Consider the following 18,857-nt stretch of genomic DNA (forward strand, 5'->3'; position numbering starts at 1 on the left):
TTAAAAGCAATTAAAAAAGATACATCCTCCATCAAAATGCTCTACCTTGTACATTCAAAGACGTGACCCCATCGGCCACCTATTTTCCTAAAGAAATCAGAACTTTATTCAAATATATCAGAACAAAAGTAAAATAAGTATGCTTACCATTTATCCATCTACTGAGATTTTATAAGCTAACTATTAGTAAATATTAGCAAGTGTTTGTTGAATGTATGACGTACATTAAGCCTAAAATATTGTGGGGCTTTTATTGTGTATCAATAGAGTTGAAAATGTTAATACTGTGACAACAGCAACATCTGACAGTCATTTTATTTCACAGAAGGATGGAAAGGGTATCTTTCTCAATGGCGCAGAGAGTTAACAAGCCTGTCATTCATGCTAGTTTGCGTAACATTGATACAAGGAATTTAACAATAAGAAGAAATTTTCCAATCTAAGTCAACTGCAGAGCCGATGGGTCACACCACCACGGCAGCGGCGTTGGAAGAACGTTTGGTCGGCGGCAGAAAAACTTCTGGCGGGGTCCTGCAGTTTGCTTGCGAACCCAACCTTCATGGACGCCGGCGACCACTCGTCCCTAGTTTTCATTTGGGAGGATAAGAGGAAGAAATTAATGGTGTTTTGATCAGAATTGGGCTTGCTTAATGTATTTTGGCTAGTTTCAAATGTAGTTCCGGATAGCATGGTGCTGTGCTAAATCTACTAGCCATAAAATCATTAAAATTAGAGCAAAAGGTCTATCATTGTCAATGGCACTGAACAAGTTTTTGGAGCCTACTGACCTTCCTCGCGGGATTCTTATCTAGGAGAAGCTTGAGGAGTCCACGCGCTGGTTGCCATGGAGATGTGGGTGGAGAATTTGCAACATCTCATGTATGTTGGGGACATAACCAGACTGGAGCTTGGACCAGATGGGAACATCTGAGGAGGTCCATGAGAAGGGCGACAAAGGCAAACAGGTGTCACAGGTGAGGGCTAAACGCTACTAGGCGAAAGCAAAATGTACATACCATCCAGCGAGACCTCGAAGGCTCCGGTGGACAGGAAGTGCGTCTCCATCATGTTGCAGAGGAAAAAGGCCATCAAACAGGAGAAGATCTGAAGAGACACAGGCACAGCCGTTCTGGGCCCCGTTTTCTCAGAAGCGGTTTCTCCAGCAACCCTCACCTTGTTCTCTTGGCCCCAAGTCCAAAGCCTGGGCGTGTCTACTCCGAGCTGCGCGAACACGTTCTGACCGCTGATAATCAACAAGATGGAGGCCAGCTTCAGGAACCACACCGCGTTGCCCATCAACCTGAGGGGACGAAGGCACGGATATTGTAAATTTGTGCAAAAATCGCTCCGGATTATAAATCGCATAAGACAAAAACGGCATAAAAACAAAACCGACGCCAAACTTTGAAAAACACGTTAATTATAGTCTGGGAATAAATGGTACTTGTTGAAGGGCGACGGGGGGTAGTTTTGTCCCTCGATGCGCATTTCAGGGTACAGCTGTTCGATGGCCCTGGAATACTCTTGAAAGACTTTGGCGTAACCTCAGGAGATGCTGCAAACAAATAGTCGTACAAGAGGATAAACACCTTCCGCAGCGGAGAACTTGCATCTACTCAAGAATTTGGGGATGGGGAAATGATATCAGTCTTCAATCACGATGGAATTATTTTTCTGAATATTTTCAATATATTTAAGACAATGTCTAGACCTTAACCCAGTTGACAGTGGAGATGATCTTTGACCCACTGGTTGTTTTCTTTAGAATTTCATCTGGGCAGTGTTTAGCAAGTCATAGTTAGCAAATCGCATAGATGTCAACGCTAAGTGGCTTACCAGTACTGGAACCGGAGGACGGAATGCTCCGCTGCCCTGGTGTGTCCAGTTCCAACGGTGGTTCCGTGCTTAGATAAAACGTCGGCCGGTTGCGGGCTCGGTCTGCCTACGTAGACGTCGCGGAGCGTCAGCGCCGTGAATAGAAGTAGAGCAGTTAGTAAACCAGCCTGGCTGTACTCCGCCATCTTGGCTGCGTCCCCTTCTTTCTTCTTCGTCTGCCTTGCCTCATTTGGCGTTTGGCAAACCTTCATCAACGTCACGTCACATTAAAAAAATACGTTTATTATTCAGACTACCATGAAATATAAGTACATGAATTAAAAATAAAAACATGCCAAGGGCTACAAATATGCTAAAACATAGAAGCGCAATGACGTCATCCCAGCGCGACAACACTTGAGCTCTGCAGTCCACCGACAACTTAAGGATAATACGTTACGAAAAGACCCGGAGCAGGTGAACGGAAATAATATTTTTAGCTTTGGTTTTAAAAAGTGGAAAGACGTGCCATTTATTTACCTGTTTTAGTTTTGTAAATTACAGTTTGAATGCCATTGACGGTGTTAGGCGAACAAAAGTCTAACGTATTGGACGTCTGTCGCCGTCAATGACACTGAAACGAAATACATTAAATTAAAAATATGTTAATTGCTGTGAGTGGCAGTGTCCGTGTTGATTGATGATTTACGTCAGGCAGGAGTGGAAGAAGGGGCGGCGCCGACATGCTGACCTTTGGGGCGACCCAGCTCCTGCGGCTTCCGTTCGGGGTCTCCCGCCTATGCGCCTCGCCCGGGAAGGCTCTTCTTCCTCTCGCTGCCCACCGCCGCTCATCTTCGGCGCCGGACAGTGCCGGCTGGTACGCGCAGGCGGCCCACTCGGCCCCCGTGCGAATGGCCGAGGACTTCCTGACGGAGGTCCAGCAGAGCGGCGCTCTCCCCTGGTGGCTCGCCATCGGCGCGACCACACTGGGCATCAGGACGCTCGTCACGCTGCCCCTCGCCGCGTACCAGATCCGTATCCTCGCCAAGGTGGTTGCAAAAAGTCGCCACCGCCCCGAAAGCTCCCTGTTGACGGTCCCCTGCAAACAGGTAGAGGCGCTGCAGCCGGAGATCGCAGCGCTGGCCCAGCGGCTGAGGTACGAAGTGTCGGCGAGGGCCGGCGAGCGAGGCTGGACGGACGCGCAGTGTCGGTGAGGTCCGGTCTGGCCTGGTCCGTCTGGTTCGAATCGACGCACCTTTCAAAGCTTTCCTGGTTGTTTCAGGTTTCACTTCCGCAAGAATCTCCGGCGGTTGGTGTCGGAGCTCCACGTGAGAGACAACTGCCACCCATTCAAGGCCTCGCTGCTGCTTTGGGTGCAGCTGCCGCTTTGGATCAGCCTCTCGCTCGCCCTCAGAAACCTCAGCCAGCGTCACTCAGGCAAGGACTTCATTGGCATAATCGCGGACTGCACAAAAAAGACCAGTTAAATGTCTCAAAATAGAGGATTAATTAGCTAATCCATTTGGTACATTAATTCTGACAACCAAACATAACCATTCAAAGCCTGTGCTCTCCGTTTGAATTGGACATTTATCCTGCTCAATGCATTCAATTTAAGGAAAGCAACTTCTGACTTTCAGAGCTGCAAGCCTCCTTGACTACAGGGGGCGCTCTGTGGTTCCCCGACCTGACGATGCCTGACTCTACCTGGCTCTTGCCGCTCGCTCTGGGCCTGACCAACCTGCTCATCGTGGAGGTGCGGCACCGACGACCCGGGAGTTCGATCCCACGACGTCACGGCACTCCTTCTTTCTAGTTGTTCGCCCGGCAGAGGACCAATGTCACTTCCGTCCAGAAATGGGTGAGCCACGCCATGCGTGGCTTGTCCCTGCTGATGATTCCCATCGCCGCCAGCGTCCCTTCGGTGAGTTCACCCCTAAGGACAACAACAACAAAAATACAGTATGGAGTAGCACTGTACATTTATCGGAGTAACTTTACCACGCCGTACTTTAGTAGTATGTAAAAGAAACACTACTTTGGCCTGCACAAGTCTTCACATTTGTCTTCCGAATTCTAAATTTACTTAATTTTTTTCGTCAGAGAAGGGCACTGTGGCTCTACCAGTATCACCAATGAGCTAAAATAAAATTTATAAAACTTGATATATAAATATAGATATATACAAGTAATAAACAACAAATCAGCTATTTCTAATTTGACCTAGTTTTATAATTCATGGTAGAACCAGATTTATCCACTAGAGGGCTCTCATGGTGCCGGATCAGGACAGCTGATTTTTCTCTTAACTTTTTTTTTTTAAATATATAAAATGGGAGAAATTTAGCCCTTGTTTTAAAAAGAAATAATCGTAAGTAGCTACTTAGTACTTGAGCAGTCATTTCACCAAATCAAGTAAATTTTTTGGATGACTACTTACTTTTTTTTGGGTAATATTTTGCTGTTTTTCCTCTCTCCGCCCAGTCAATGGCACTCTACTGGTTGTGCTCCAGCCTGGTCGGCTTGAGTCACAATCTCCTGCTTAAAACTCCCGTGGTCCGTGAGGCCCTCGGACTCCCCGCACGCCACAAAACGCCGTCGGATGTCGCCGGAAAGAAGCTCGGCTAGTGAGCGGCGCCGATGGAGGTCCTGGGATCAAGTCAATAACCTCATTAAGAGGGAGCAAAAAAAAAAAAAAATTATGTTCGGACTCGTCAAGCCATTTTGAGTAAATGCGCAATATTATTTCAAGTCAAATGGTCTTGGAAAAACCTTTTTTTCCCCTGCTTCTCTGTCAATTGTGCTTTGTTTGTTTCTAAGAAGTAGTCAATGAAGTTAAATTAAAAAAACAGGCAGGAAAGTTTGAGTTTTTTTTCGTAAAAAAATTATAATGTCAAAAATGTTAGTATGGTGGTCTGCATGAGACAAAATGTATGTGGATCTATGCATTTTGTTTTTTTGTTTTATTTACCAAAAAGTTACTCACCCAGTAAAGTCAAGTACAATTTTTCCGAAAAAAGAAGCAGCTAGAAAACACTTCTTTGTACTAAAGTCTCTTTTGCATGATGTGAGAGTTACCGGACTGCTTCCTTGACCAACCGTTTCTTTTTCGATTCCTCTTCTTTCACGTCCCAAGTTTGTCCCTTTTCATACGATTGGACACATGATGTCCATGGGGCAATTACTAAGAGGTCACCGACCGAAGCGGGTTCATTTTCTCTTTCCTACAAGCGTCCATCCATCTTGGTCCTGCTGAGGAGGATCTCGATGTTGATGGCTTGTTGTGTTGACTGACGTGTTCTCACACTCCATTGCCTAGGTGCCCGCACACACAAAAAGCCAAAAAAACACGACTCAATTGGACTGGTCTTTTAGTGTCCGGTGATGCATGTTTGCCCGACCTGCGTTTGTTCATCGTTGTCAGAGTCCGAGTCGGGGGGCGCCGTGACCTTGGCCCTGGCCGTTTGCGTCAGCAGATTGATGGAGTGCGACAGCTGCTGCAGCGCCCCCTGCTGCCAGTGACTGAACATCTGCATCAGTCGCACACACACCTGGAAACACCCAAGTTGTATATTTAGGAACATTTTAACTGCATATCAGTGCCCAAAAAGTACTCACACAGCCTTTTACATATCTAAAAAAGGATGTATACATTGTATGGCCTATCTTGGTTGAAGTGTACATGATGGAAATAAGGCCCACATCTAAATTCTGGTTTTAGCAGCATCTTGTCTGGAGAATTTTGTCTTTAAAATCTAATGATAGTAACATTTGTAAATTGAGGATTTGTTAAGGAGGCCTCACAACATATTGTGAAACTAATTGTATTAAAAGAAAAAAAATGGATCCCCATTCAGATGTGACGTTGGTGCGAGTACCTGAGGTAAACTGCCATCTTCCACCACGGTATCAAACTCCTGATTCATAAGCGTGCAGAGGAAATCTTCTACTTCATCCTGCTGCAGGTCAGCTGACGTGTCGGCAAATATGCGCGGAGAGACGCAAGGAATCATTAGCATCACGTCCCTTGGAAGTAACGTAGCTTTAATTAGGATTTACCGTTGTCGTAGAAATACTGCTGGACCACATCCACCAGCCAATCCGCTTTCTGCTGCCCGTAAACCCCTCCGAAACCATTATCCACTGCAATCTGAAACAAAGAAGGAATTGGGAAAAAAACGAAATGTGTTGGACTAAAATAATGGCTGTCAGTCAGTCAAAGTATTCTATTTTGAAGACAACAGCATGGATGAGCCACTGCGGTTAGATTAGTTACTGGTTGATGACTACAGAAACATGGAATTTTCAAAGAGGTGCCACCTTACAAAAAAAATTATAAATGACCTGGGAGGTTGTCGTTTACATCTTATATTACTTAATGTTAGCAATAAGGTTGGCTTCCACACAAACGTGAATAAATCAATACAAAAACAGACCCAACGCTCATTATCGACAGTTCCTGCTCGATATAATCACATTAAGCATTAGAGTATTCTCTGTCAAAATGACATTCAAGTAAAGTCGCCATTATGAGGCGAAAAGAAGGTATATGTTTGTTATCTTAACGAAGAGCTAAAAAAAACGAGCCCCGTCCTCGACAGGAAAACTGAAATATCACGGCGTAATGCCCCCTCATGAGTCATACGGATATATCAAAGATAAACTATGTGAAATATGAAAGGTAATCCTTCTTTTGGTACCTGCAAAACGGGCCAAGTGTGGAGAGCCGCTCGCACGCCGTCGGTGAAAAGCGCACGCGTATCGGCCGCCGACGCCGCCGACATCTTGAAAATGTACAGTCATAACAGTCGATTTAGAGACGCCGATTTATCTCAGACCAAAAAAGTCGATCGACGATTGCCAAATCGCTCTTTCCTCCCACAAACTGGTAAGCTCATTGAACACACTTCCAATGAATTGAAAATAAAATCTAAAATTTGCGCTTGTCCATCAAAACTTCCCAAAAGGTAGTGAAATAGAATGAATGGAAATGTCAAGTTTTTCTAACTTTACAAGTTCACGTGAGGCCTTGCAGTTGGACCGAAAAGCACTTTTATTTGGAATAAATTGCAAAGCTTGTTCGGTTTGCACGCACAAAATAGGATGATAGGAAGCCCTTTAAGTCTCCTCATCGTCGTCATCGTCCTGGAGGCGGCGCTGGCTTTTCTCCTCGCTCAGGCCGCTCTCGTCAATGTTCTCTAACGAATCGGCGCGTTGCGGCGACAGCTCGGCCACGCTGATGCACGGCAGCGTGTTCTGTTCCGGAAAAATCCAGGGCTTCAGGTCGGGGCGGTGCTCGCGTTTCCATTCGGGGTACTTCCGGGACGCCTTGTAGATCTTCCTCATGGCCTGCACGGAAAACAAAATCCACTTCAAGTCACTTGGCGGCCTTCTTTCGGCACCGCCTCCTCGACGTACCTTGGGAGCCACAAACTGCGAGATTCTGTCCGCCACCCACTTGGGGAAAGAACCTGCGGACGGGATGGAATGTCCGGAATTATTGCCTTTGGATACGTCATTGCTTTCAAGGGAGCCAAAAAAATCTCTTCACGGGACAATTTCTGTCCTTCTGGATCTCTGCGAGTATTTATCGCAGATTTTTTTTAATCTTTGGGAGGAATTCAATCATTTATTTTTCACCCCAGGCTAATTCTTTTGGGCTCACCTCGCGGGTCCAGCTGGCTGAGGTAGTAGAGAGACGAGGCGTGGGGGCCGGCGGACTGGACAAAGTATCCCGTCACCAGAGAGACGGCGCGGACAAAGTCCTTCTTGGGAGGATGTTGCTGTTGACACAAAATGGCGGACAGTTGAAGCAGAGTGCTCCAAACTGCGACAAATCATACAAAGGTCATTGAATTCTGCCCGCCTGAGATTCTTAAATCGGGCCTACATTGTGTTGAAATTCTCATCTTCAACACTAGAGGGAGTCGGGCACGTAAACACTGCCTTTCCACTTATTTGAAGTTGGCACTATTTACCGCGTGTTTGACAGAGTAGTTGATAATCAGGAAGTCGTCGCCAAGAGGAAGCCAGGACCTCAGAGTCACAAAGTCTCGATTCTTCAGCGGACCGGGACACCTCCCTGGAACGGACAAGGCTGGGTCAGCGGGCGGCCATTTTGGAGCGGCCGGCCCGCTTACGCTCACAAGAGTAGTAGCCCACGTCGGCGTTGACGGTCAGCTTCCCGATGTCGTACGCCTCGATCATGTTGCTGTCCCACTTCTTGCGATATCCGCTGTCGTGCAGGACGTCGTACAGCGTCTGGGCACTCACGCCCTCGCACGCCATCTTCATCTGCGGCACAGATGGCGTAACCCGATCGTGGCCTCTTTACAGATTGAGCGCCGGTGCGTGTCCGGCGGGCCACACGTGTACCCAATTAAGGAGCACGGGCCAACCCTAGATGTCTAATCTGTTTGAATTGGGAGGGTTGGCGACCAATCGACCAGCGCTGTAATCCCTCCCACTTGAAACAATGACAGTCGTTTCAAATGACGCTTGAAAAGACCTTTCATTGACCTTGGGAAATTGGGCTTGGCGCGGCCATGTTGGTGGAGGCAACATTCCCATTAAAACATTCAAATGAAGTCATAACTACATTTTATTTTTTTAAAGTCAAAGCATCTGCTATTTGTTGATTGGGTGACATTTTATAGAACTAGACATTCATTCATTCAATGCCAACTTTGAAATGGACGTCTACTAGCTATGGAGCGACGGAACCTTTCCACTCATTTCAATTCACGGCACGCCACACCATCGCAAACAGACGACACGACCGATCACCTTGATCTTCTGGACGCCGTCGCCTTCGTCGGGGCGGGACCACACGGTGACCCCGCCCTTGTTGAAGCGCCGGTTCCAGCCTTGGCCACTCAAACACTGATCCTTAAAGGATGAAAAGTCCGAGTCGTCCGGGATCTGGACGGCCATCTTTGGCGCCGCGAGCAAGCCGAACAGCGAGCGCCGGCGTGCCCCAACCTGGGAGAAGGTGTCGCTTTTCACTGCGTTTCAGGTGACCTGACGTCATCCCACCTGATCCTGCCAACACCCGATGACACCTGACCGCCATTTTGTCCATCAATCCTCCCAGTTCTGGTTTCGGTACTTAACACACCTGCAAAAAATTGCGAGTCGGTATCAGGACCCAAACATTGCTAACAAATAAGTGCACCCCAACGGGTGGAAGAGGCATAGGTCGGGTGTTTTTAGTCTGGGCTTGGATCACAAGGGAAACTGCCCGATGGGATGAGATTGGTAGCTAGCGGCTGCCGCGTAGCTAACAAATTCTTTGAGGTCAAAGGTCGTGTCAAAGACACATTTTTCGCCACGTGGTGTAAAATCCTCCAGTTGGTCTGCTTACTGGAAAAGCACCGGAAAAGTACACTCAGTTGCGTCAGAGATTTGAATTGCGAATGACCGAAGACACAGAGGCATTTATGGGGCATTTTCTGGTGATTTTTAGGGCAACTCTGCTTCACTTTCTGTTTTTGGGGCGTGTCCGAAAGCAATGAATAAATGAGTTTGAATGTATTTAATAGCAACATGTCTATGGTAGTCAATCGAAGTGAAAGAGTAAATAGAAATGGAGTATATTAACAAAAAAAAACATTACTTCGCATGACGATGAGGTGGAGGACGAGTTATGGTGACGTCTCGTGGCCAAGACGGGAACAACACTCTGTGTTTGATGATCTCATTTTGAGGCCGTTTTGTATCCCTTTTGGCCTCCTCGGAGCACCGGCCAGGTTTTGGTCATTTATAAGATTATAATTGTTTATTTTTTTTCTGTTAAAAATGCGAATAAAGTAGATGGCAGTCAAAGTATTTGGGAAAAAAGAAACCCTGGCAGCCCAAATGAATGGGACGTCTATAGCCGTCCCATATTGTTATGTCACCGATGGAATTTCAGGTGGAGGGGGCCAGCGTAGATGGAATTTCTACCGGGAGGGGTGAGATGGACTTTTATCGTTCTTCTCCTCCGCAGATGGCGACTCCTTCCAAATTCCTCCCAAACATCGAGTCGCCCAATGAAAAAGGAGAAAGCAAAGCAAAAAAAAAAAAAACACCCAGAGGAAAAGCCCCCAACTCCAGAGGCCGGCCACGCCCACTCAGCAAAGCCCCTCTTTGGTTTCTTTTGAGCACAAGGAGCAGCTTGAGCCGGAGCGACCGGGCTTGCACAGAACCGAAGACGCAGAAGGAAAAAGACGCAAGAAGAAGAAGAATTCGAAAGAGCAACAAGTCTTCCAGAAATGATGTCGCCCGTCTTCTTGTGGTTGCTGTTTTTGACGTGCAGTCAAATCGGCGCGGGGGCTCGATCACCTTACCAGGCCGTCTTGCAGCACAGTCGCGTCCGGGGACGCCAACAAGGGTGAAGGATCCCACTTACAAACTCCCGCTCGCTCTACACTAACAACTAGTGTTGCGTCGATGACGATACCGTGCCGCCCATATCGTGTCGATATCGCCTGTTTTTTTCTTTTTTAAAAAGTTTCAAGTATTGCATACTTGTTTCAATATAAAACTGCTATCATAGCTTAAGTAGTTAAACACAAATCTTGTCAAAAGACTAGAAAATATTTACCTAAACTTTGTGAGTGCATTGTAACTACACGATTGATTTAGCTTAGCATTTTAGTTTCGTATCGGTGCGATATTTACACCGAGCATGTGAACAAAAGAAAAAGTTGGAAGTAAAAAAAATATTGTATTTGCGACCAAGTGATGATTTTTATCGTCGCCCCCTGCAGGCCAAACGTGTGTGCCATGCAGCAGGTGCGAGGCAGCGACAAGAAATATTTTGCCAACTGCAAACAGTGGTACCACCGCAAGATCTGCAACCAGCCCACGTGAGTCGACACCGCAAACAAATCCGGTCGAGTTCTGCTGGATTTGTTGTGTTTTTGCTACTGGTTGTGCTGGTTCGGTGTTTGATTTGAATTTTGGAAGAAAAAAAACAATTTAGTGGGGTTGTCAACATATAAATACTGACATTTTGTATCCAAATGTAATTGAAAAGGTCATTGGGAGTGCAAAACGTCCAATTTTTTCCATTGGGAGGGCTGACAAATGTTTTGACCTTTCCACTTTTTAGAGTGCCATTAAATGCTTGAATGTGAGGACAGAAAACAAAGGAAGAGTTGAAAAGACTCTCACTTCCTCACAGATGAGCCGGTGTTTCCACATCGCACTTTCTGTAAAACCAGTCAACTTCCTGAATGTTCTTTTTCTCTCAAAGTTCATTTTGCGGGTATTTTACCAACGTCACAACACATTTCCAATGTGTCGCTCGTTAGTAAACACATTTAAATAACAAAAAAAAGTGAGCGCTTTTACGAGAATTTGCTTTGGAGGCGGAGCCTGACCGGGCGTCTGACTCAGGGTGGTGACGTACGAGTGCTGTCCCGGTTACGAGAAGATCCCCGGCGAGAGGGGCTGCCCCGCAGGTAGGCGCTCCCCGGGGGCTCGACGAAGCCAACCGTGCCCGCCCCCCTTCCTTCAGCGCCCAGCTCTTCTTTGCAGCGCTGCCCCTGGTCAACATCTACCAGACGGTGGGGGCGGTGGGCGCCTCCACCACCAAGATGTACGCCGACCGAGCCCGGCTGAGGGAAGAGATCGAGGGCCCCGGAAGCTTCACCTTCTTCGCTCCCAGCAACCAGGCCTGGGCCGCCTTGCCCACGGTGAGTGGAAAAGAAGGCAGCACATGTCATTTGTCAACTGTGGTTTCCTATCTGACCTTCCTGGCCACCTTCCTGGCCGACCCGCAGGAGATCCTGGACGCGCTGGTGAGCAACGTCAACATCGAGCTCCTCAACGCGCTCCACTACCACATGATCCGGCGGCGCCTGACGTCCGAAGAGCTCAAGCACGGCTCCTCCTTCACCTCCATGTACCAGGACTACCCTGTGCACGTGCACCACTACTCCAACGGGGTAAATGGGCCACCTCCGACCCCGTCTGACCCCTAGTGGCCCGTCGGGGATCCCGTTGGAAACCCCCTCCCTAACCTCTCCCTCCCCCAGATCGTGACGGTGAACTGCGCCCGTCTGATCAAGCCCGACCAGCACGCCACCAACGGCATCGTGCACGTGGTGGACCGCGTTATCACGGCCGTTTCCAACAACATCCACACGCTGATCGACGTGGACGACGACCTGGAGACGCTACGGGTGAGCGAGCTGGGGGACGGACGAGAATGCGGGAGATGACTGGACGGGACGCTTCCTTCCTTTCAGACGGCCATCGCCGCCGCCGGTCTGAACGAGCTTCTACAGGGCGAGGGCCAGTACACCGTCCTGGCGCCCACCGACGAAGCTTTCCGCAAAATTCCGCCGGAGACCTTGAACAGAATCCTGGGGGACCCCGTGTCTCTACGAGGTAAGACAGACCCGTAGGTTCCCCTCGTTCGGGCCGACCGTCCTGACCGTCGCCGTCTTTTTTTCTTCTCCAGACCTCCTGAACTACCACATCCTGAAGAACATGCGCTGCGCCGAGTCCATCGTGTCGGGGACGCCGATGGAGACGCTGCAGGGCACTGTTCTGGAAGTGGGATGCGACCAGGACCGGCTGACCATCAACGGGAAAGCCGTGGTGGGAAAGAAGGACCTCCTGGCCACCAACGGCGTCGTCCACTACATCGACCAACTGCTCATCCCGGACTCGGGTAGCGCACCATTTCCTCCCAATAGCAGTGCTAGCTAACAACCGTTTGTCTAGCAACAAAGTAACCACCGTAATGTACTACAAAAATGACATCTAGTCCAAGCTGAGCTCTTTTAGCAACAGATTACACTGAATAGCAAACATTAGCTAGGCGATGGAGGCCCGGTTAGCATGGATTGCTGTTGCTTCGATACAATATTATATATCAGCAAGCGGGATGGAACACTTCATGGACCCTGGCAATGACATTAGCCGGGGAAATGAGGAAGCTAAGCTAGCTAAGTTGTGTATTTCCTTAGTAAAAGCACACCAGCTAAGCTAACATAGCAACTCAAGTGTTTTGAGCTTTGTTATATGGAGGAAAAAAGGGCACAATTAGGCTAGCATACTTGTAAAGTCCCTCTAGCCAAAGTAATCAGTTGCGCTAGCATAGCTATACAGCAAATAATGTTATTGGTTGTTGAAAAAGCTTTGGCTTTGACGCAGCTAAAACTCTGCTGGAGTTGGCCGAGAGCTCCGACGTGACGACGGCCGTCAGGGTGTTCGGCGAGGCCGGCCTAGCCGGCCGTCTGAAGGGTTCCGAAGCCCTGACCGTGTTGGTCCCGCTGGACGACGCCTTCGTGGGTAAGTCGCCGTGCCCGTCCGGCCCCCTGACCGGGCGCCGCTGACTCCGGGACCGTGGACAGGGATCTCCGCGGCCGACGGCAGGAAGGCCCTGAGCCATCACGTCGTCAAGGAGCGCCTGTCCTCCAAGTCTTTGTATCACAACCAGGAGCTGGAAACGCTGTCGGGCATCAAACTCAGAGTTTTTGTCTACAGAAACGTAAGCCATCCGTTAGTCGTCGCCCCCTCTTCATCTCTCGTGCCTCACCGGGCCGGCGGCCTGCGTCCAGAACCTGTGCGTGGAGAACGCCTGCCTGGCCGCCCACGACAAGACCGGACGCTACGGGACAATGTTCACGGTGGACAACCTGCTGACGCCCCCCACGGGGACCATCATGGACGTCTTAAAGGCGGACGACCGCTTCAGGTGAGTCGCTCCGGCGCTGGCGAAGCCACGCCTTTCTTCACGTCTGCCATTTTAGTATCCTGGTGGGCGCCCTCCAAGTGGCCGGATTGACGGAGCTGCTCAACCAACCGGGAGCGCTGACCTTCTTCGCTCCCACCGACGCCGCCTTCCGGGCCGTGCCTCGGGTGGACGAGCTCTTGCGTGAGTGGCGCCACGCCTCAAAGACAAACGTTTACGTCGGGCCTCTTCCGATTTGGCAAATATTTACGCAGTGAAAAATGTTCATCCAGGGAACCGCCCGCAGCTGTCCGCCGTGCTCAAATTTCACATGGCTGAGGGGACACTGGTCAGGGGGGGAGTGAGCTCCCACACCAGAGTCAAGAATCTGCTGGGCGACAAGCTGGACCTGGGCGTGGTCAGTGCACTCTCGCGCTACTTGGCGCTCTTTGCGCCACTTTTGGCCTCAAAGGCTTCTCTCCCGCAGAGGAACTACACGGTCTTCGTCAACCGAGTGCCGGTGGCACACGGTGACCTGATGGCCACCAACGGCGTGGTCCATGGCGTGGACCGAGTGCTCGAGGCCTTGCGTGAGTCGGATCGGTCGGCCCCTCATCTCGGGAGCCGGCGCTAAACCGGCACCGCCTTTGCGTTCGCAGCCCCCAAGACGGAGCGAGAGCAAGCTGACGGGCCCGCGGCTTCCCTGGCCTCTTCTTCCGCGGTGAGTGACGGCTAACTCTGCCGTCGGTCTCTTTCCGCGCGACTCACACCTCGCCCTATTTTTACACCCTCCCCCTCTCTCTCACAAGTAGCGCTCCGACTCCGGGAGCTTCCGGGACGGTGGGTACTCGGCGAAGCGGCCCTCCTCTCTGGCCCCCCACGCCCTGACTTTTTTCTTCTTCTCTTCTCAGACCGCCTTTTTCAGCAAGTCCTCCAAAGCCGCTCCAGCAGGACCATCAGCGTGGCGGCGTAGCGAGGCATTCGGGAGCCAAGAATGGCAAACGGCGTCAGGCTCTCCTTCCCTGAAATGCCCCCCCGAGGCAACAGAAAGTGACCTGAGAATGCCCCCGAAAACAACGGGAAGTCCAGATAGCAACGGGAAGTGACCCCTAAAAGTCCAGCCATCAGGAAGTGACCAAAAATCACAATTGCATTTACTCACTGATATCAAAGCTAAGCTATTTAAACGGTGCGCTATTTATGATCGACAAAAGCCCTAACCTGGACGAGAAGTGACCGAAAATGCCTTCAACCCAACAGAAGGTGACAAAAAATGAACCTGTAGCATTTAGAAAACATTCCGGAATAATCTCTTGCAATGACCAAAAAGAGTCACTCGTCAAAAACGGATCCAAACAAAAGGACTCTTTTCTCTTGCTAGCTTATTATGGCTAACTAGCTAAAAGTCGAGCCCGTGGACTAACAAATGCAACTAGACTTTTTTTTCTAGCCGTTTTGTCAAATAAAGCCGCAATGTTTCCCGACAAGAAGAGACGGAAACATCTATTCCAAGTCATTTCATCTTTTATTTTGCAAAATGAGTCACATTGATCCCGATTTCTTTTCAAGGAACGATCGGATTGGACGCTAACGAAAAAGTGCAACGATTGTGAAAAGAGAGCGCCGGCCGTGTAGACGGAACGTGGCTCGAAGGCACAAAATTCAAGTCGATGAAGCCATTACCCGCCCTCGCCGACGCTCGCTGTTAGCCCCCCCCTCCCCCGCGGACATTCCAGCTAGCGTCGGCGGGGTCGATGGCGGGTAACGAGTTAAGGACACTTGTAAGACACGTGTTGGTCCGAGGGACACTTGGAAGCCGTCAAAAGGCACTCGCACGATTAAAGCCCATCAGTCACATTGGTCAACGCGCACGCACACTTCAAAAGGGATTAAAGCTAAACAATTCATTGTCGATTTCGCCCGACGAGTTTCTGATCCCAAATGGGAAGAAAAAGAAAAAAAAAAGAAGGCCGATTGTCGTCGCGTTGGTTTCGTCCAGTTTGTCGTAACAAATTTCTTCTAATCCAGCAATTACAGCAGTGGGATAGAACATTTTTTTTTGCCTCGTTTGATTTTGTCCGGGGTTCGATTCCTTTTCCTCGGCGGGCGCACGAAGAAAGGAATTAAAAGATCGGACCCAGAGAATAAATTTGTAATATTGCCGGATACAAATGGCGAGAAAAAGTAACTCGTATAATAAATCAGTCACTCGTGAAAAAAGTCAAAATGTTACGTAATATACAAATTAAGATGACGAGAAAAGGATGTCATTTTACGTCAAATCAGTCATTCGTCAAAATATTCGAGATTAAAATTCTAATATGGTAAAGTAATATTACAAAATAAAGGTCATAACACGACGTCATTTGACATATTACGAGAAAAAAAAACTGTAAAGAAAAAAAAATACAAAACAAAGTTGTAAGACTACATAACGAGATGTTTTAACGGCACTTAATAGGATGCGGAAAAAGCCATATATTACTCATTTATTCTCCAAGTTTGACCTTCCTTTCTTTGTGCGACCCGGTGGAAAAGCGCATTGTCATTTCCGAACGCCGATTGTTTTCTTACGCTGGTCGGGACCACCCCGTCCGTCCGTCCGTCCGTCTTGGTCCCCGCTCAGGGTTTGCCGATGTCCACCGTGATCTTGGTGTAGAGTGCCAACTTTTCCTTGGAAAGCAATTTGTAGGACAGAGATCTGATGCCGTCCTTGTTCATGGTCTCCCGGGTGTGAGCGATGCGGTTGAACCTGGGAATAATTATATATATATATTTTTTTTTAAAAGGACAGGTTCGAACCGGCGTTCGCCAAACGCCGAGGCGACCCGTGACAAAGCGCACCGTTGAGGGTTGGGATCGTTGCGCTCGTCCCTCTCGTGACGAATCATCCGGCATTTTCCCACATCGCCGCTGGGCCTGGAGATGGACATTCCTTTGGACGCCAGCCTGCGAGCAAACGCATTTTGTCTCAAAAGAAATCTTAATGATGACATTTGTTGTCATGATTAAAACTTAAGATAGCATCATGATCAGGTGTCCAAAGTTATGCGATTGGGACATAAAAAATGACTTAAAACTACTGCCGAATCGTTTAAATAGATAGCAGAACTGTTTTTTTAAGCACCCCTACCAAGATGGCCGCCCGATGCAACGTTCCCATTAATGTCAATGCATTCTGGCGAGCGCTAGGCTTGCTGACCTGTTGAAAATGTCGTCATCCTCGCCACCCCAGCCCCAATAGTTGTTGGGGAAGCCGTTGATCTTCAGGTACTGTTCCTTGCTCATGGAAGACACGCCGCCAAAGTACTGATTGTAAGGCAACCTGGCACGCACAGTTAGGGACACATTTAGCTCTCTAAACTTTGAGCAAAGTTACATTCAAGCATTGGACACATGAAGGAAAAGGTAGCGTCCCATAATATTTAATAAGGCTGGAGTCTTTTAGTTTGTTTCGGTTACGAGTGCGTTGCCGTGGATAAAGTTCATTGAAACAAGTAAAAGTACTATTGTGCAGGAGATTGACGGCGACCATTCTGACCTGAAGCCAAACTTGTCCATGCTGACGGACAGGTGTCTGGGCTGGCCGAAGCACTTGTAGATGTTGCGGTCGTCCATGGGGATCAAGTCCACGTCGCTGAAGACAAAACACCCGTAGTCGTAATCCTTCAACGCCTCGGCGTAGCCCACGTTCAGCAGTTTGGCCCGGTTGAAGGTCTCGTCTCCCTCCTGCCGCCGCAAAAAGACGTCTCCAAACTCTTGTCGCCGACCCGTTCGCCGTGCTTTGCCAGTTAGCGGGCGGGCCGTACCTGGTTGATGACGTAGACGCCGTAGTCCAGCTGCTGGCGCCGCAGGATGGGGTGCAGGTAGTAGAGCCAGAACTTGAGGTGCGGTTCTCGCTTGCGGAAAGGGATGATAACGGCCACCTTCTGCAGGGCCCGGCAGTCGGCGGGCCTGTAGCGCCCGCCGGGACCGACCTGCGGGTTCTGCTTGGCCGCCAGCTCCAGGCTCACCTCGATGTTGAAGTCCACTCGCAGTGGACCCACTGACAACAAATGTCAATCAACAAAAAATGTCAATCAATGCATAGACCTCTCCCCTACCAACATGACCCCCTGGAGGCCATATTGGAGTAGGCAACGCAAGGTCTGAAATGAGTTTATCACTAGTCGACATATATATAGTGGAGTATATAATAGTGAAGACGTCAACTAGTAATGAGCTAGAAAAAACACACCGGGTGCCATTGACAGCAATAAACGTCCAATCAATTTGAAGTGGGAAGGCATTTATTTGCTGTCAGGTTTTTCACTCCAGGTGGATCGGACGTCTACTACCGATCAACTGGTTCCAATTGGCGGCAGAGGGATGATAATATGCCATATCAATCATCGTCACTGTGTTAAAACATTCTCACATTCCATTTCCCTGACGTTTAGGCCATTCTGTTTTGCTAGACGTGAAAATAAGTTTAAAGTTTTGTTCGACAAAAATAGTCCTGACTGGGTTTGTTGTTTTTTTGACCTGGTTTAACTGGTAGAGAAAAAAAAACATGTCAGAGAAGAAGACCAAAAAACAAACAAGAAAAGTCAATGGGTTGCGAGCAAGTTAGATGTTCGTTGCGCAAGAGAAAAGAAAAATGTCTGACCGAGCAGAGGAGAAGTTTGGGGGCAATTCTTCCAGATTTTGGGAGTGCCGGTCCCGTTATAAAGCGCCTCGCTCCCGGGACCAGTACTGGCACCGGTTGGGTCGCCGTCGTCCCGGTTCCGCTGCTGCTGGTTGCGCACGAAGGCGGAGCGGATGTCCAGAGAGCGGACATAGTAGAGGAGCGTGACGGAGATGTGCAGGAAGCACAGCACGACCACCAGCTTACACAGGCGATGCAGGAAGTTGAAGTTACGCGTCGACTGCGGGGCCGCCGAAGACGCGGACGCAGACGAGGACAAGGCCGAGGCCATGTTGACGTCAGCGGCCAAAGCCTTCCTCAGCTCGAGGCGATCTCCATCCGAGCGCCGTTACAGTCGACGACCGCTGTCTCTCACTCCTGGCTCCACGCTACCTTTAGCCCCACCTCGGCCTCCTCCCTCCGCGAGTTCTTGCGCCGTCAAAAGGCGTAAAAGTCCGTAAGGCGAGCGAAAAAAAAAGTGTTTGACGCGAGCGGCAACCGCCGACCTTTACGAGCGACCCAAAAGTCAGCAAACTTCTTTCAACTTCCCCAAAAGTTTGACGACTGTATTGCGCTCACCTTGGTGCTTCCGCGGCGCCCTTTCAAAATAAGGGTCGAATTCTTCCCACGCGTTGGACGGAGACGCGACTAGAGGGGACACGATCCAACCCGTCTCCATTTTGGGTGGAATTTCAAGTGTGACGTGTT

At 49.2% G+C, this 18,857-nt stretch overlaps 6 protein-coding genes across 8 annotated transcripts; 2 read left to right on the forward strand and 4 right to left on the reverse strand.

Annotated features, from left to right (window-relative positions):
- Positions 1-297: 297 nt before the first annotated feature.
- selenot2 (selenoprotein T, 2) lies at positions 298-2,061 on the reverse strand. The gene is made up of 6 exons (XM_077733072.1): positions 1,837-2,061; positions 1,445-1,555; positions 1,174-1,300; positions 1,017-1,104; positions 789-927; positions 298-583 (listed from the first exon to the last, which is right to left on the reverse strand). Exons 1-5 carry the CDS (start codon positions 2,019-2,021, stop codon positions 809-811), a joined length of 630 nt encoding a protein of 209 aa, XP_077589198.1. The 5' UTR covers positions 2,022-2,061; the 3' UTR covers positions 298-583; positions 789-808.
- On the forward strand, positions 1,868-4,572 carry cox18 (cytochrome c oxidase assembly factor COX18). Of its 2 annotated transcripts, XM_077733071.1 has the most exons (7): positions 1,883-2,292; positions 2,530-2,864; positions 2,925-3,025; positions 3,098-3,252; positions 3,456-3,571; positions 3,632-3,739; positions 4,300-4,572. In XM_077733071.1, exons 2-7 carry the CDS (start codon positions 2,559-2,561, stop codon positions 4,441-4,443), a joined length of 930 nt encoding a protein of 309 aa, XP_077589197.1. In that variant the 5' UTR covers positions 1,883-2,292; positions 2,530-2,558; the 3' UTR covers positions 4,444-4,572. The 2 variants fall into 2 exon arrangements, with proteins under 2 accessions (XP_077589196.1, XP_077589197.1); XM_077733070.1 differs by having other exon boundaries at positions 1,868-2,292; positions 2,530-3,025.
- Positions 4,573-4,763: 191 nt separating this feature from the next.
- tsr2 (TSR2 ribosome maturation factor) lies at positions 4,764-6,613 on the reverse strand. Its single transcript, XM_077733073.1, has 5 exons — positions 6,516-6,613; positions 5,875-5,965; positions 5,694-5,785; positions 5,217-5,366; positions 4,764-5,130 (listed from the first exon to the last, which is right to left on the reverse strand). Exons 1-5 carry the CDS (start codon positions 6,597-6,599, stop codon positions 5,026-5,028), a joined length of 522 nt encoding a protein of 173 aa, XP_077589199.1. The 5' UTR covers positions 6,600-6,613; the 3' UTR covers positions 4,764-5,025.
- A 320-nt stretch (positions 6,614-6,933) lies between these two features.
- Positions 6,934-8,854, reverse strand: stard15 (StAR-related lipid transfer (START) domain containing 15). Its single transcript, XM_077733412.1, has 6 exons — positions 8,602-8,854; positions 7,962-8,109; positions 7,794-7,897; positions 7,481-7,598; positions 7,234-7,286; positions 6,934-7,164 (listed from the first exon to the last, which is right to left on the reverse strand). The coding sequence occupies exons 1-6, from the start codon at positions 8,746-8,748 to the stop codon at positions 6,934-6,936; spliced, it is 801 nt and encodes a 266-aa protein (XP_077589538.1). The 5' UTR covers positions 8,749-8,854.
- A 1,070-nt stretch (positions 8,855-9,924) lies between these two features.
- Positions 9,925-14,999, forward strand: tgfbi (transforming growth factor, beta-induced). Of its 2 annotated transcripts, XM_077733048.1 has the most exons (17): positions 9,925-10,186; positions 10,566-10,664; positions 11,197-11,261; positions 11,338-11,495; positions 11,583-11,747; positions 11,838-11,984; positions 12,051-12,192; positions 12,266-12,478; positions 12,964-13,101; positions 13,164-13,300; positions 13,371-13,507; positions 13,563-13,687; positions 13,777-13,901; positions 13,971-14,073; positions 14,143-14,204; positions 14,296-14,323; positions 14,395-14,999. In XM_077733048.1, the coding sequence occupies exons 1-17, from the start codon at positions 10,068-10,070 to the stop codon at positions 14,454-14,456; spliced, it is 2,025 nt and encodes a 674-aa protein (XP_077589174.1). In that variant the 5' UTR covers positions 9,925-10,067; the 3' UTR covers positions 14,457-14,999. The 2 variants fall into 2 exon arrangements, with proteins under 2 accessions (XP_077589174.1, XP_077589173.1); XM_077733047.1 differs by having other exon boundaries at positions 13,777-14,073.
- b4galt1l (DP-Gal:betaGlcNAc beta 1,4- galactosyltransferase, polypeptide 1, like) lies at positions 14,990-18,801 on the reverse strand. The gene is made up of 6 exons (XM_077733053.1): positions 18,132-18,801; positions 17,293-17,528; positions 17,025-17,212; positions 16,686-16,808; positions 16,328-16,432; positions 14,990-16,235 (listed from the first exon to the last, which is right to left on the reverse strand). The coding sequence occupies exons 1-6, from the start codon at positions 18,439-18,441 to the stop codon at positions 16,106-16,108; spliced, it is 1,092 nt and encodes a 363-aa protein (XP_077589179.1). The 5' UTR covers positions 18,442-18,801; the 3' UTR covers positions 14,990-16,105.
- Between the last annotated feature and the right edge of the window lie 56 nt (positions 18,802-18,857).

The sequence above is a fragment of the Stigmatopora nigra genome, chromosome 14, assembly GCF_051989575.1.
Source record: "Stigmatopora nigra isolate UIUO_SnigA chromosome 14, RoL_Snig_1.1, whole genome shotgun sequence".
In the NCBI taxonomy this organism is placed as follows: domain Eukaryota; kingdom Metazoa; phylum Chordata; class Actinopteri; order Syngnathiformes; family Syngnathidae; genus Stigmatopora; species Stigmatopora nigra.